General features: G+C 40.3%; 1 protein-coding gene across 1 annotated transcript in view; it reads left to right on the forward strand.

Annotated features, from left to right (window-relative positions):
- Nucleotides 1–16,537, forward strand: part of LOC110286947 (fibronectin type III domain containing protein 3C1) — a 66,091-nt gene extending 49,554 nt beyond the window's left edge. The window contains exons 22-26 of the mRNA XM_021153632.2: nt 11,249–11,523; nt 11,827–12,039; nt 12,342–12,508; nt 15,352–15,473; nt 16,202–16,537. Of these exons, the coding sequence (XP_021009291.1) occupies nt 11,249–11,523; nt 11,827–12,039; nt 12,342–12,508; nt 15,352–15,473; nt 16,202–16,537 (1,113 nt within the window). The remainder of the gene's footprint in view (nt 1–11,248; nt 11,524–11,826; nt 12,040–12,341; nt 12,509–15,351; nt 15,474–16,201) is intronic.
- Nucleotides 16,538–17,426: the final 889 nt, after the last annotated feature.

Genomic DNA, 17,426 nt, shown 5'->3' on the forward strand with positions numbered 1-17,426 from the left:
CAACAGTGTACTCACATACATTAAAATCAATCAATTACCCTTTTAAAAAAGACATCATTGTGAGTTCACTCTGCTAGGAGGAATTAAAGTGATCCTGTCAGCCAGAAGCTTCTGGGAAAAATTAATAGAGCAAAGAAGGAAGAGGAGTCCAGGATGATCATGACAATCAGGAACAACAAAAACCTTGTTCCAAATAACTGTGAAAGGGTTAATCATGAGATGGAGGAACAGCTGAGGAACAATGGCTCTATCTTCTATTTTAATTTACTTTTATACACGTGTCAAGTGCCCACAAAGAACAGAAGAGAAGGCAGCACTTCCGCTGGAATAGGAGCAATATATGGTTGTGAGCCACCATGTGGGTGCTAGGAACTGAACCCAGGGCCTCTGGAAGGCCCTTGATCTTAGTTATCAAGCCACTTCTCCAGGCTGCTATGCTTAAATTTTCTGAACCATCTCTGTCAGCACTGACTTACCAGTAAAGAAATACCACTGTTCATTCAGAAGTGCACACATAGCTGAAGGGCAGCCAGTAGAAGACAGAAATAGACCATGGCAGCAGCAACGGAGCAGATCTACTCTTGGATTATCAGGAACTGATATACAACATCGTTGATGCTTTTTAATAGTTGATTGGAAAGTGAGGTTAACTGGTTACTCACAGGATAGAGGAGTTATAAAATTTCTTGAGATTAATTGGTATTAAGACAGTCTCATTCTGACAAAGAGAAGGAGAAAGAAGTAAGGGGAGGAACATGATGGGAAGTACATCAGACAGCATCCCATAAGCTCTCCTGGGCCACTGGGATGCAGCTGACACATATCAAGCTGAGTATTTTGGTGAGATATCAGTAGGACTCCTGAAATAGGGCTCCTGAACTGGACCTCCTAAAACAGCTCCTCTGGTTGAGCAGAGCTGTTCTGCCTGTGTGATGGAGTAAGAAAGGATCAGGAAGTGATTTATACAGAGGAAAGAGACAATGGGCACATCCTGACCCTAGAATGCAAGGGCAGCCCAAAGACAGATCATTCCATTCCCCAGGGTGACAAAGTCTTTGTCTGTGAGATGCTCTTGGCAGTGAATGGTAGCATCCCCTATAGTCAATATGAATGCTTCACAGAAGAGAGGGAAAAGACCCTGATTGATGATGGTGTTGGCCTTTGGTATAAGGAAACCGCCATTATCTCCAAATCTAGAAGATGGAGTGAATCATGCTATAGGTAGGTAGCTATAAAGAGTCATGATAGATGATCACTGCAGTGTTCCAGGCTGAGGATTGGACCCTGCAAGTGCAATGAGCTCTGCCTGCTTAAGAAGGAGGAAGTTTGCCTCTTCCACTCACTGAGAATGGAAGCAGTTGAGATTCTCATGCTATCCCTTCAAAAATGGGAATCAAACAAGTGGGGGGTCTTTGAGGGATCTACCCTCAATCAAACAATCCAGGGTCCCAGGAATGAGGGTAGAATTGATCTGGTGGGAAACTTTAAGGGAGTCATCTACTGTCTCTGAGTAATGGTGAGGTGTGTGTTTGTGTCACAAGAAGGGTATGGTCTGCAGCTAGGAGAAGAGCGTCAGGGATACTGAAGGGAACAAACTGTCCAGAGGCTGCAGGGTAGAGAAAACTGATGTGACAAGACTGGAGGCAAAAGGATGATATAGAGGAGAAGACAGGAAAAAACAACTTAGTAAAGGACAGATTGAAGGCTATGACGCAGAGCAGGAACGGTCATTGCCTGAAGGGAGAGACATAAGACTCCAGCTCATATATTTTCCACAGGCTGGGGGTAATCAGAGCAGTTGGGCTAGAATGCCTAAGGCCTGGTTACTAGCACTGAAGAGGTAAAGGTGAGAAGCACTTGGGAAAGGAAGCGCCCTTGAGATCTAACAGAGTGAAGAGAGGTTTTGAGGGGGCTGTGGAGCATGGGGGCATTCAGTGTGAGAGACCAGGGTTCATCTGCACTAAAAATAATAGACAGAAATCACTAATTTCTGCAGGAAACAGCATTACTTTCACAATCACAGAACAATTTTACATATGTAAGTTCATAAAAAAAAAATGAGCCTAGTCCTCAAAAATCACAAAGAACTAAACCTCAGCCTGGGTGATATAAATAGCCCTGTAGTCATGAAAGAAACTTATTCTCTATATGAAAACCACTTAGAAATGCCCAGTCCCAAACAGATTCACTGGAGAATTCTACAAACGATTTAAAGATAAATTAACAGTGAGTTTACATCTTCCTTCCCAGAAAATAGAAACTAAAATAAAGCCAGAAACCAAGCCAAGCAAAATGGCGTGTACATGGAGTCTCAGGTACTCAAGGATGAAATGCTAGGATTCCTTACACTCACAGGTTTTGGTCCAACCTGGGCAATACACCAAGAATGTCTATCTTAAAACTGAGTGAATAAATAAATAAATAAAGGTTGGACAGTTAGCTCACCTGTTAAGATCACGGACTGCTATTCCCGAAGACCTGCCTTCAATACCCGGCCCTCACATAGCAGCTCAAAATGGCCTATAACTCTAGTATCACAAGATCTTTTTTTTTTTTTTTGATTTTTAATATTTTTATTACATATTTTCCTCAATTACATTTCCAATGCTATCCCAAAAGTCCCCCATAGCGCCCCCCAATTCCCTACCCACCCATTCCCATTCTTTTGGCCCTGGCATTCCCCTATATTGGGGCATATAAAGTTTGCAAGTCCAATGGGCCTCTCTTTCCATTGATGGCCGACTAGGCCATCTTTCGATACATATGCAGCTAGAGACAAGAGCTCCGGGGTACTGGTTAGTTCATCATGTTGTTCCAACAATAGGGTTGCAGATCCCTTTAGCTCCTTGGGTACTTTCTCTAGCTTCTCCATTGGGAGCCCTGTGATACATCCAATAGCTGACTGTGAACATCCACTCCTGTGTTTGCTAGGCCCCGGCATCGTCTCACAAGAGACAGCTATATTTGGGTCCTTTCAGCAAAATCTTGCTAGTGTATGCAATGGTGTCAGCGTTTAGAAGCTGATTATGGGATGGATCCCTGGATACGGCAGTCTCTAAATGGTCCATCCTTTCATCACAGCTACGAACTTTGTCTCTGTAACTCCTTCCCTGGGTGTTTTGTTCCCAATTCTAAGAAGGTGCACAGTGTCCACATTTTGGTCTTCATTCTTCTTGAGTTTCATGCGTTTAGCAAATTGTATCTTATATCTTGGGTATCCTAAGTTTTGGGCTAATATCCACTTATCAGTGAATACATATTGTGTGAGTTCTTTTGTGATTGTGTTATTTCACTCAAGATGATGCCCTCCAGGTCCATCCATTTGGCTAGGAATTTCATAAATTCATTCTTTTTAATAGCTGAGTAGTATTCCATTGTGTAAATGTACCATAATTTCTGTATCCATTCCTCTGTTGAGGGACATCTGGGTTCTTTCCAGCTTCTGGCTATTATAAATAGGGCTGCTATGAACATAGTGGAGCATGTGTCCTTTTTACTGGTTGGGACATCTTATGGATATATGCCCAGGAGAGGTATTGTTGGATCCTCCGGTAGTACTATGTCCAATTTTCTGAGGAACCACCAGACTGATTTCCAGAGTGGTTGTACAAGCTTGCAATCCCACCAACAATGGAGGAGTGTTCCTCTTTCTCCACATCCTCGCCAGCATCTGCTGTCACCTGAATTTTTGATCTTAGCCATTCTGACTGGTGTGAGATGGAATCTCAGGGTTGTTTTGATTTGCATTTCCCTGATGATTAAGGATGTTGAACATTTTTTCAGGTGTTTCTCTGCCATTCAGTATTCCTCAGGTGAGAATTCTTTGTTCAGTTCTGAGCCCCATTTTTTAATGGGGTTATTTGACTTTCTGGAGTCCACCTTCTTGAGTTCTTTATATATATTGGATATTAGTCCCTTATCTGATTTAGGATAGGTGAAGATCCTTTCCCAATCTGTTGGTGGTTTTTTTGTCTTACTGATGGTGTCTTTTGCCTTGCAGAAGCTTTGTAGTTTCATGAGGTCCCACTTGTCAATTCTCGATCTTACAGCACAAGCCATTACTGTTCTATTCAGGAATTTTTCCCCTGTGCCCATATCTTCAAGGCTTTTCCCCACTTTCTCCTCTATAAGTTTCAGTGTCTCTGGTTTTATGTGAAGTTCCTTGATCCACTTAGACTTGATCTTAGTACAAGGAGATAGGAATGGATCGATTCTCATTCTTCTACATGTTAACAACCAGTTGTGCCAGCACCATTTGTTGAAAATGCTGTCTTTCTTCCACTGGATGTTTTTAGCTCCCTTGTCGAAGATCAAGTGACCATAGGTGTGTGGGTTCATTTCTGGGTCTTCAATTCTATTCTATTGGTCTATTTGTCTGTCACTATACCAGTACCATGCAGTTTTTATCACAATTGCTCTGTAGTAGAGCTTTAGGTCCGGCATGGTGATTCCACCAGAGGTTCTTTTATCCTTGAGAAGAGTTTTTGCTATCCTAGGTTTTTTGTTATTCCAGATGAATTTGCAGATTGCACTTTCTAATTCGTTGAAGAATTGATTTGGAATTTTGATGGGGATTGCATTGAATCTGTAGATTGCTTTTGGCAAGATAGCCATTTTTACAATGTTGATCCTGCCAATCCATGAGCATGGGAGATCTTTCCATCTTCTGAGATCTTCTATAATTTCTTTCTTCAGAGACTTGAAGTTTTTATTATACAGATCTTTCACTTCCTTAGTTAGAGTCACGCCAAAATATTTTATATTATTTGTGACTATTGAGAATGGAGTTGTTTCCCTGATTTCTTTTACAGCCTGTTTGTTCTTTGTGTAGAGAAAGGCCATTGATTTGTTTGAGTTAATTTTATATCCAGCTACTTCACCGAAGCTGTTTATCAGGCTTAGGAGTTCTCTGGTGGAATTTTTAGGGTCACTTATATATACTATCATATCATCTGCAAAAAGTGATATTTTGACTTCATCTTTTCCAATTTGTATCCCTTTGATCTCCTTTTGTTGTCGAATTGCTCTGGCTAGGACTTCAAGTACAATGTTGAATAGGTATGGAGAAAGTGGACAGCCTTGTCTAGTCCCTGATTTTAGAGGGATTGCTTCAAGCTTCTGACCATTTACTTTGATGTTGGCTACTGGTTTGCTGTAGATTGCTTTTATCATGTTTAGGTATGGGCCTTGAATTCCTGATCTTTCCAAGACTTTTATCATGAATGGGTGTTGGATCTTGTCAAATGCTTTTTCCGCATCTAACGAGATGACCATGTGGTTTTTGTCTTTGAGTTTGTTTATATACTGGATTACGTTGATGGATTTCCGTATATTGAACCATCCCTGCATCCCTGGGATGAAACCTACTTGGTCAGGATGGATGATTGTTTTGATGTGTTCTTGGATTCGGTTAGCAAGTACTTTATTGAGGATTTTTGCATCAATATTCATAAGGGATATTGGTCTGAAGTTTTCTATCTTTGTTGGGTCTTTTTGTGGTTTAGGTATCAGAGTAATTGAGGCTTCATAGAATGAGTTGGGTAGAGTACCTTCTGTTTCTATTTTGTGGAATAGTTTGTGAAGAACTGGGATTAGATCTTCTTTGAAGGTCTGATAGAACTCTGCACTAAACCCATCTGGTCCTGGGCTTTTTTTAGTTGCGAGACTATTAATGACTGCTTCTATTTCTTTGGGGGATATAGGGCTGTTTAGATCATTAACCTGATCTTGATTCAACATTGGTACCTGGTATCTGTCTAGGAACTTCTCCATTTCATCCAGGTTCTCCAGTTTTGTTGAGTATAGCCTTTGGTAGAAGGATCTGATGGTGTTTTTGATGTCTTCAGGATCTGTTGTTATGTCTCCTTTTTCATTTCTGATTTTGTTAATTAGGATGCTTTCCCTGTGCCCTCTAGTGAGTCTGGCTAAGGGTTTATCTATCTTGTTGATTTTCTCAAAGAACCAGCTCCTTGATTGGTTGATTCTTTGAATAGTTTTTCTTGTTTCCACTTGGTTGATTTCGCCCCTGAGTTTGATTATTTCCTGCCGTCTACTCCTCTTGGGTGAATTTGCTTCCTTTTGTTCTAGTGCTTTTAGGTGTGTTGTCAAGCTGCTAATGTGTGCTCTCTCAAGTTTCCTTTTGGAGGCACTCAGAACTATGAGTTTTCCTCTTAGAAATGCTTTCATTGCATCCCATAAGTTTGGGTATGTTGTGGCTTCATTTTCATTGAACTCTAAAAAGTCTTTAATTTCTTTCTTTATTCCTTCCTTGACCAAGTTAACATTGAGAAGAGTGTTGTTCAGTTTCCACGTGAAGGTTGGCTTTCTATTATTTAATTTGTTATTGAAGATCAGCCTTAGTCCATGGTGATCTGATAGGATGCATGGGACAATTTCAATATTTTTGTATCTGTTGAGGCCTGTTTTGTGACCAATTATGTCGTCAATTTTGGAGAAGGTACCATGAGGTGCTGAGAAGAAGGTATATCCTTTTGTTTTAGGATAGAATGTTCTGTAGATATCTGCCAGATCCATTTGATTCATAATTTCTCTTAGTTTCTCTGTGTCCCTGTTTAGTTTCTGTTTCCATGATCTGTCCATTGGTGAAAGTGGTGTGTTGAAGTCTCCCACTATTATTGTATGAGGTGCAATGTGTGCTTTGAGATTTACTAAAGTTTCTTTAATGAATGTGGCTGCCTTTGTATTTGGAGCATAGATATTCAGGATTGATAGTTCCTCTTGGAGGATTTTACCTTTGATGAGTATGAAGTGTCCCTCCCTGTCTTTTTTTAATGACTTTGGGTTGGAAGTCAATCTTATCAGATATTAGAATGGCTACTCCAGCTTGTTTCTTCATGCCATTTGCTTGGAAAATTGTTTTCCAGCCTTTCATTCTGAGGTAGTGTCTATCCTTTTCTCTGAGATGAGTTTCCTGTAAGCAGCAAAATGTTGGGTCTTGTTTGTGTAGCCAGTTTGTTAGTCTATGTCTTTTTATCGGGGAGTTGAGTCCATTGATATTAAGAGATATTAAGGAAAAGTAATTGTTGTTTCCTGTTATTTTTGTTGTTAAAGTTGGCATTCTGTTCTTGTGGCTGTCTTCTTTTAGGTTTGTTGAGGGATTACCTTCTTGTTGTTTCTAGGGCGTGGTTCCTGTCCTTGTATTGGTTTTTTTCTGTTATTATCCTTTGAAGGGCTGGATTCGTGGAGAGATAATGTGTGAATTTGGTTTTGTTGTGGAATACTTTGGTTTCTCCATCTATGTTAATTGAGAGTTTGGCTGGGTATAGTAGCCTGGGCTGGAATTTGTGTTCTTTTAGTGTCTGTATAACATCCGTCCAGGATCTTCTGGCTTTCATAGTCTCTGGTGAAAAATCTGGTGTAATTCTGATAGGCTTGCCTTTATATGTTACTTGGCCTTTTTCTCTTACTGCTTTTAGTATTCTATCTTTATTTAGAGCATTTGTTGTTCTGATTATTATGTGTCGGGAGGTATTTCTTTTCTGGTCCAGTCTATTTGGAGTTCTGTAGGCTTCTTGTATGTTCATGGGCATCTCTTTCTTTAGATTTGGGAAGTTTTCTTCTATAATTTTGTTGAAGATGTTTGCTGGTCCTTTGAGTTGAAAATCTTCATTCTCATCCACTCCTATTATCCGTAGGTTTGGTCTTCTCATTGTGTCCTGTATTTCTTGGATGTTTTGAGTTAGGATCTTTTTGCATTTTACATTTTCCTTGATTGTTTTGCTGATGTTCTCTATGGAATCTTCTGCACCTGAGATTCTCTCTTCCATCTCTTGTATTCTGTTGCTGATGCTCGTATCTATGGTTCCAGATTTCTTTCCTAGGGTTTCTATCTCCAGTGTTGCCTCATTTTGGGTTTTCTTTATTGTGTCTACTTCCCTTTTTAGGTCTAGTATGGTTTTGTTCATTTCCATCATCTGTTTGGATGTGTTTTCCTGTTTTTCATTAAGGACTTCTACCTGTTTGATTATGTTATCCTGTTTTTCTTTAAGGATTTGTAACTCTTTAGCAGTGTTCTCCTGCAATTCTTTAAGGGATTTTTGTGCTTCCTCTTTAGTGTCTTCTGCCTGTTTAGCATTGTTCTCCTGTATTTCTTTAAGTGTGTTATTAAAGTCCTTCTTGAAGTCCTCTATCATCATCAGGAGATATGCTTTTAGATCCGTGTCTAGCTTTTCCGGTGTGTTGGGGTGCCCTGGACTGGGCGAAGTGGGGGTGCTGGGTTCTGATGATGGTGAGTGGTCTTGGTTTCTGTTAGTAAGATTATTACGTTTACCTTTCGCCATCTGGTAATCTCTGGGGTTAGTTGTTATCGTTGTCACTGTTTAAAGATTGGAGCAGAAGCTGTGTTCCACTCACCAGCAGTCCCAAAATCCTGTGGCGGGGGTTGTGGGTAGCTGGCGATTGTCAGGCAACCCTGCGCTCCAGCTACCCCTGCGCTGATCCGGCCGGATGAGGCCTGTGGCCCTACTCAGGCCGGTTTCTGCTTCCCTAACTAATGCAGTCTCAGGTCCCACGCGCAATTGGATTGGAGCAGAAGCTGTGTTCCACTCTCCAGAAGTCTTAAGATCCTGTGGCGGGTGTTGTGGGTAGCTGGCGAGTGTCAGCCGACCCTGCGCCCCAGCTGCCCCGGTGCTTTTCTGACCGGATGAGGCTTGTGGCCCTATGTAGGCCGGATTTCTCTCTCCCCAACCAGAGCAGTCTCAGGTCCCGCGTGATTGGACTGGAGCAGAAGCTGTGTTCCACTCACCAGCAGTCCCAAAATCCTGCGGCGGGGGTCATGGGTAGCTGGCGGTTGTCAGGCAACCCTGCGCTCCAGCTACCCCGGCGCTGATCCGGCCGGATGAGGCCTGTGGCCCTACTCAGGCCGGTTTCTGCTTCCCTAACTAATGCAGTCTCAGGTCCCGCGCGCAATTGGATTGGAGCAGAAGCTGTGTTCCACTCTCCAGAAGTCTTAAGATCCTGTGTCAGGTGTTGTGGGTAGCTGGCGAGTGTCAGCCGACCCTGCGCCCCAGCTGCCCAGGTGCTTTTCTGACTGGAAGAGGCTTGTGGCCCTATGTAGGCCGGATTTCTCTCTCCCCAACCAGAGCAGTCTCAGGTCCCTCGTGATTGGACTGGAGCAGAAGCTGTGTTCCACTCACCAGCAGTCCCAAAATCCTGCGGCGGGGGTCGTTGGTAGCTGGCGAGTGTCAGGCAACCCTGTGCTCCAGCTACCCTGGAGCTGATCCGGCTGGATGAGGCCTGTGGCCCTACTCAGGCCGGTTTCTGCTTCCCTAACTAATGCAGTCTCAGGTCCCGCGCGCAATTGGATTGGAGCAGAAGCTGTGTTCCACTCACCAGAAGTCTTAAGATCCTGTGGCGGGTGTTGTGGGTAGCTGGCGAGTGTCAGCCGACCCTGCGCCCCAGCTGCCCCGGTGCTTTTCTGACTGGATGAGGCTTGTGGCCCTATGTAGGCCGGATTTCTCTCTCCCCAACCAGAGCAGTCTCAGGTCCCGCATGATTGGACTGGAGCAGAAGCTGTGTTCCACTCACCAGCAGTCCCAAAATCCTGCGGCGGAGGTCGTGGGTAGCTGGCGGGTGTCAAGCAACCCTGAGCTCCAGCTACCCCGGCGCTGATCCGGCCGGATGAGGCCTGTGGCCCTACTCCGTATCACAAGATCTTACACCTTCTTACAGACACAGCAAAACACCAATGTACATAAACAGAAATAAATGAGATCCTTTTCAATATAAATGTCAAATTCATAAACAAGAAAAAACTGTAAGAAACCTTTTTATAAAAAAAAAATCATAAGAGGAAATATTTGTGATTTATGTCTAGGGAAACACTTGTTACCAAAAGCACAGCCCACATAATGGAGTTATTTGGTGAATTTGATTTACTCAAAACTTAAAACGTCTACTTCTCTACCCTCTAAACAGGATGAAAGTGAACTTAAAGGCTGGAAGATAATATTTGCAATACATATATCTTCCAAAGGAATAGCATCTAAAACATATAAAGACCTCTAAAACTCAACATTGAGTTGAAACTTGTCACTTAGGAAATGGTTAAGATTAGTGACTGAAGAGAATATACAGATGGCAAATAAGCACAAGAGAAGATGCTCAGCAGCATTGACTATTAGGGAAATGCACAATGAAATGCCTTTCCATATCTTACAGAGTGCCTAAGCTAAGGAGTAATGGTAACACCAAGTGCTGTCACAGACATGAGGAAACTGATCATTCACGCATTACTGATAAGAGCTGTAACCCTTCCTGAAAAGAGCACAGTAGCATCTTATGTTTATTTATAGGACACAAAAACTAAAAATAGCTCAAATATCTATCAATAAGTGAGTGGTTTAGTAAACAGTGATACATCTGCCCTGTGATATACTATTCAGTAATGAAAGTAAACAAAATGTTCAGTAATGAAAGTAAACAAATTATTAATATATACAATAGCTGAAAGCTCTCCAGAGAATTGCAGTAACTGCAAAATGAGCCTGTATCAAGTTTATCTCTTGCATTATTCAATTTATGTAATATTCTGAAAATATTCAGAATTGTAGTAAAGATGGCGAGCAATTAGTGGTTTCCAGCGGTTAGAAGATGGACAATGTAGGAAGAGACTGGCTATAAGAGAAACATAAGGGAACCTGTGAGAAAAAATTTCTTAAAATTGAAGTAGCTGTAGTCATTGAATAAAACTTAAGTATACACACAAATAAGTGCACACAATTCTGAATAACATCAGTGGGTTTTATGAATGGTGATTTCCTGGTTGTGGGATGGGACTTTTGAGATTGAAAACATTGTCTTCAGAGGGTAATAGGTACAGAATATATGTGTAATTACAATCTCAAAACAACAAAAAATAATGCTTTCCCAAGATAACAGAAATTGATTAACTGGGTGGGATTTTAACAGAGAGACTCAAGCATGAAGAATAATAGGGGAAAGCTTAGTGAAGTGATAGGTGAGTCTTTCAGGGGTGTAATGATCCTTAAATGCCCTCTTCAACACTCTTGACTTTCTTTCCCTTGTGTGCTCTCTTTACATTCCAAAAAATGCAGCTTGCAAGCCTCAGCTTTTATTTCTGTGACACAAAACCATATGATTAGAATATGTGACATAGAACCAAGTGGCTAGACTATGTCTTTAGGGCTCACTGTTTTCGTATGCAACAAAATGGTCCATGCATGGAAAATGGTTGAAAGGCATTGCTAACCAAACCTGTGTTTTTCAGGCTGTGAATATAGTTGGGGTTGGAATGTTTGGAGGAACTGCAAAAGTGACTACACCTGGAACAGTCCCAGCAATGGTTCCAGTGTTACAAGAAGTTGAAAACAGAGTGCCTGCCAAGCTGTCATCAACTTGCATAGCTATCCGGTGGGAGGAGCCAGACTATCATGGCTCACCTATAACCGGATATAACATTGAATATGGAGATAAAAAAATCGTGACTGTCAAAAGAATAACTGAGTATGTTCTGAAAGATCTACAACCTAATACTACATACAGGTTAGTCACTCATATCTTATTTTGGGTAAATGAAGAGAATGTTGAGAATTTAGAGCACATCTACATTTGTGTATCTAATACACACAATGTCCCTTGAGAAGAGTTCTTAATTGGTGAAATTTGATAACAGTAAGAGCCAATGTCTGCTTTTCATCAATAATTCTCAGTAGTAGTTATGTCTTGGAAATCTCTCTTGTGATCAGGATGAACCTCATTCTAATATACATAGAGTGGGTTGGCTTATATGAAGAAAATAATCTCATTTATTAAATATAAATTCATACATTTTACTTTTACCAATAGAATCAGAATTCAAGCTATCAATCATTATGGACTAAGCCCTTTTAGCCCATCAATAAGATGCAAAACCAAACCACTACCACCAGAGCCTCCACAGCTTAATTGTGTGGTCTATGGACACCAGAGTCTCAGACTCAAATGGGGCACTGTCTCAAGCAAAAAGACACTTGCCAATTTTATCAACTACAACTTACTAATGGAAGATCGATCTGGCAGGTAACTATTTTTACCATTTAAAATCTACAGCAGTAAAAAGCAATTTAAGTTGTTATATCCTGTCAGGCATGTTCTCTCTCTCTCTCTCTCTCTCTCTCTCTCTCTCTCTCTCTCTCTCTCTCTCTCTCTCACACACACACACACACACACACACACACACACACACACACACACTCCACCGCCTTGATTTCTATTGGCCTTTTGTTTTCTTGTGTTTTGTTTACCTTACTGGCTTAATGTGGCTTCTCTGGGCTTAACTGATGATTATATTGTCTCCTTAATTTTTATCTTCTTTCTCTCAGATTTTCTGTCATTTACCGTGGGCCAGATGTGACTCACAAAGTACAAAAATTGAGTGAGTATACAGAATACAAGTTTAAAATCCAGGCATGTAATGAAGCTGGGGAAGGACCAGAGTCTGACATCTACACTTTCACTACTACAAAGTCCCCACCCACTGCACTGAAAGGTAAATGGTATACAAAGACACTAACCATATTACTGGTGCTTCCACGGAACATGACCTATGCCACATGTACTGCTAATGAAAACTCTTGCTTCTAAATTTTTATATCAATGTGTTTAGGTGACAGTAACTCTGGGTAGAGGCCAGGAAACTAGAAATCTTAAGGTGGAGAATAGGCTCTCAGGAAAGGGTACAGAGGGCATAGAACACATACTATGAAAGTAGAAGGGGAAAGGCTGGAGGTAGAGAAGTCGCAGTAGCATGAGAGAGCAGGAAGCTGGGATAAACAGCAAATGGGGAAATTAAACAACACTAAAAAGCATGAAACGCCATGAGGAAACCTGTTAATTTGTTTGCAGACTAAAAATTAAATCTTGGGGCTGGAGAGTTCAGTCAGCGGTTAAGAGCACTGGATGCTCTTCCAGAGGACCAGGGTTTGATGCCCATCGCCTGACTACATGGCAACTCACAACTGTCTGTAATTACAGTTCCAGGGGAACCATTGCCCTCTTCTGACCTCCACAGGTCCCAGGCATGCACGTGATGCACACATACCATTTATGCAAGCAAACTCTCCACACACATAAAATAAGCAATTTAAAAATTATATCTTAAGATAAAACTAGCAGTAATAATTTTTAAAATCCCGAAATAGGAAAATTCCACAAACAATATAATGCTTAATTAGGGATTTAAAGGGCAATGTAAGATTTATTAAGATTTCAGGCCCAGTAGAGGTGGTTCGTGTCTTTAATCCCAGCACTCCGGAAGGAGAAGCAGGTGACTGAGTTCAAGATCAGCCTGGTCTACAGAGTTCAGGACTTCCAGGGCTACACAGAGAAACCATGTCTTGGAAACCATAAAAATGATTTAATAAAACTCCCATAGTCAGTAGCTTTTAAATGTCTTAAAGATCATCTAACTTCACCACTACCACTTTTAAGATTAAGACATGGAGCTAAAGAGATATCTCACGGGTTAAGAGTAATTGTTCCTCTTTCACGGGACCTAAGTTCACTCCCCAGTACTCACTTGGTAGTTCAAAGCAATACATACATTCATAATTCCAGTTCCAGGGAATAGGATGCCCTCTCTGACCTCTGTGAACACCAGCATACACACTGCTACCCATACCTATATGCAGGTAAAATACACATAAAATAGAATTAATAAATCTAATATAGTTTTAGAAAAAGAAGTGAGATGGTTAGTTCCACAGATGGAAGATACTATAACTAAAACCAGTCTTCAAGTCCATAGCAGAGCCACTTCAGGCTCTTGATTCCCATAATAGTGCATATTCCACATCCTCATATCCATGTAGTGCTACACAACACATTTTGCAAAAGGTGTTTAGTGAAAGAAATCAAATAGCAGGTGTAGCTATGCTGTCCAATCTACAACTAATACAATCTACAACTAATACAATATAATAAGTTTATTTCTAAAACTATGAACTTACTCTCCTTATAAGTGTTGTAAGGTATCTACCATCGAGGACTGCTCACACATGAGCCATAGAAGTCTTTATTAGCCCACCACTTGGTGTTTAGGAGTCCAGTACACCACTGAGCCTTTCTCAGGGTCACCTGTTACGCTAAAAGATCACATCCCAGGTGGACAAACTTTAGTTAACAAAACTAGGTATCCAGAAGCACAACTATAGAACCTAAAGAGCAAGGTTAGGACATTCAGAGATATTCCAGAAATATGGAGTTTAGTGGATTAGGTCTTTGTTTTAGTTTTGGCAGGTTATACTAAGTACTGAGTTGTGCACCCTGAGTTTTCCATCGTGGAGTCAGTTGTACTAAGGTCTGGGGGCCTGTTACACTTTTAGCAGTAAAATACTATGTATCACACTGACAGTGTGTACAAGTCTGCAGTTCTCAGAACCTTGGCTTTGAGTATTGCTTTTCCATTTCCCGGTTGGGATGTTTGGTTGATCTGGTCTTTCTTCAGGAATTCAGTCATTGTTTTTATTTATTTCATGGACATCAATGTTTTACCTTCATGTACAAATGTGTGAAGGTGTCAGATCCCCTGGAGCTGTAGTTACATACAGTTCTAAGCTGACATATGGATGGTGCAAATTAAACCTAGGTCCTCTGGAAGAGTAAACAGTGCTCTTAACTTCTGAGCCATCTCTCCAGCCCCCAAGTTCAACACTGGTATGAAATCATTCCTCTTTAATATACTGCTAACTGAAATGCACTCAAGTTAAAATAATCATGCTTCGATGACAATAATGCCTTCTTTTCTGACTACTATCCCTTAAAATGTAGAGAATAAGAACATGAAATAAAGAAATTACTCCTTTCTGCATCACATAATTGCTGAACTCCTACAATAATTTTTATTCGTATGAAATTACATGTAAATGTGCAACATATCATATAAATACAATGTAGATTGTTCTAGAAGTAAAGAGGAACTATTAAAGTTTATAAAATTTGAATAGAAAATCTAAAGAAGCACTATTAACTTTGTTAAAGATTTTCTGCAATCATGATGCCTGATAGTATAACAAAATTATTTCCAATAATAAGTGTAGTTTGTTGGGTGTGGTAATGCATGCCTTTAATGTCACTACAAAGTGGCCAGAGCTAGGGGAATATCTGTGACTTCAAGGCTAGTCTGGTCTTCATAGCAAGTTCGAGGCCAGCCACAGCTACATAGTGAGACCTTCTCTCAAAATATATAAATTTCCTTTTAAAGAATGGTTATATATTTCTAATGTTCGGTCTACATGTGCTTGTAATGATTGTGTGGTTGCATGAGTCTTTTCAATACATTTGAAATCGTTTAGGTAAAAAATAGACCTTCTAAAATGTAACCTTTTTCCCTAGCACCAAAAGTCCATCCACTGAATAACAACTCTTGTGAGATCAAATGGGAGTCTTTGGAGCCAATTAAAGGTGATCCCATTGTTTACTGTCTTCAAGTCACCACCGGGAAAAAGGCTAATCAGGTATATTCTCTCAGATTTAGTCTTCACCATTTTGCCAGGCATGGTAGTACATATCTGTAGCCTGAGCACTTGTGGGGAAAAGGCAGGAGGATACTGGTAATCTTTGGCTACGCAACAACTTTGAAGGTAGAGAACTTGCTTTTAAAAAAATGCCAGGTTGTGGTGGAGCATGCCTTTGATCCCAGTTCTTGGGAGGCAGAGGCAGGTGGACTTTGATTTGAGGCCAGCCTGATCAAAGGGGAGAGGAGTTATAGGACAGTGAGAACTAAAAAAATAGATAAAATTATAGTTCTATGTCCAGCTAAGGGTTGCCCTTTTGGCAGGGAGTAAGTTATTGTTGAAGGTATGTAAAATATTATCCCAAATTTCCATCTCATCCTTACCATTTATGTACCTAATCTTTATTTGGAGACAACTAGCAGGTTCATTTAATTAAATCATTACCATTGAATTGTATAATATTTCTTAATTTTCACTGGTCATAACCCAGGATTCAAATCCATAATGGAATTAAACTTTAACAGTTGTAGGGTATGCTATGCTTTGTTGAACAAAGTTATCTAAGCAATACTGAATTCCCTCAGAACATTAGAAACATTGAGTAAATTTTTACTTTTGTTATGAACCTGTACATGAAATCATTTTCATTTCTCTTATTGTAAAAACCTATCCAATGCATGTTTAATTGAAAAGAAAACCATAATTTTCATCTGATCCTTTTTCCTTAGATTTACAAAGGACCGAACACTTCCTTTTCCTTTTCCAACTATCATGCAAATTCACGCTATCGCTTCAAGGTCTGTGCAGGACGCCGATATGAAACCTCCAATGGTCTTCAAGAGCTGTGGGGGCCATATAGTCCCAGTGCCCTTTTCTCAACTTATAAGCATCACTCCGGGCATGGCAAAGGCAGTGGGGGTAAAGGAAAAGGCAACCACAATGAGAAAGGTGAAAAGTGCAAGACAGAGATGAGTGATGATACCTTTGTTCTTACCCTTCTGATAGGGTTCGCACTTATTGCAGTTTTGTGTGCTGTTGCTGTTCAGTACCTCCTGATCAACTAGTCTGTTCTTTTAGGGAAATAAAGGAAATTATATCCGGTTTAGAAAACTTTAGATACATCTTAATGCACATGCTTATATTTAAGGCTTATTGATAGAAAGTAGTAACAGAAAAACAAAACACTATCTTCACTTTTACAAACTTTTGTGACAGTAGAACAGAGATTTCTAAGGAAATATGTGTACCATGAATTTTACTATTTTCATTGTTCTGAGAAAAAACATTGCCTTGTTATGTAAAATTCAGTCATCTGTGGAAAATATTTTCTGCCTTTACTTGTCAAGTTAATATTTTCAAAAAAATGTATGACTATGATATAACAACAGTATTTTGGAATTTTTTTAGAACAAAATAAGAAATATTACTACTGTCTGTCCTGTTAATATCCATATGAAGTAATAAAAAATTTATCTACAAAACTTCTTGTGTATGTTTATTTGTTCAAAATAACATATTGACCTAGTGGTTTCTACCCTGATAAAGACTTGGTGTGTTTGTTAGGATTTGCTAAAGAACAGATCTGGCAGAATATATATGTATACACACACATACATAATAATAGGGAATATGTAAGAGTGCCTGAGAGTGTGTGTGGTCTGGATAGTACAACACTGACTGTCTCCTGACAAAAAGGCCAAGAATTAGTAGTTGTCTCATCCACAAGGCTGGTTGCCCCAGCACTCCCAGACTGGGGCTGGAGTCCTTGAGGATTCCTGGAGAGCTGCTGGTTTTCAGATTGCATTGGAATCCTGAAGACGTGGAATTTAATACAGGATAGCAACCAGATAGATAAACTAAAAGGAAAAGTAAAGAGAAAGCAGGCAAAACACCAACACTTCCTTGTCCTGTGTCCTTTGATGTACTCCACTACCAGAAGGTTCAGCCAAAATC

The sequence above is a fragment of the Mus caroli genome, unplaced genomic scaffold (assembly GCF_978045245.1).
Source record: "Mus caroli unplaced genomic scaffold, Mus_caroli_1 scaffold_5, whole genome shotgun sequence".
Lineage (NCBI taxonomy): Eukaryota > Metazoa > Chordata > Mammalia > Rodentia > Muridae > Mus > Mus caroli.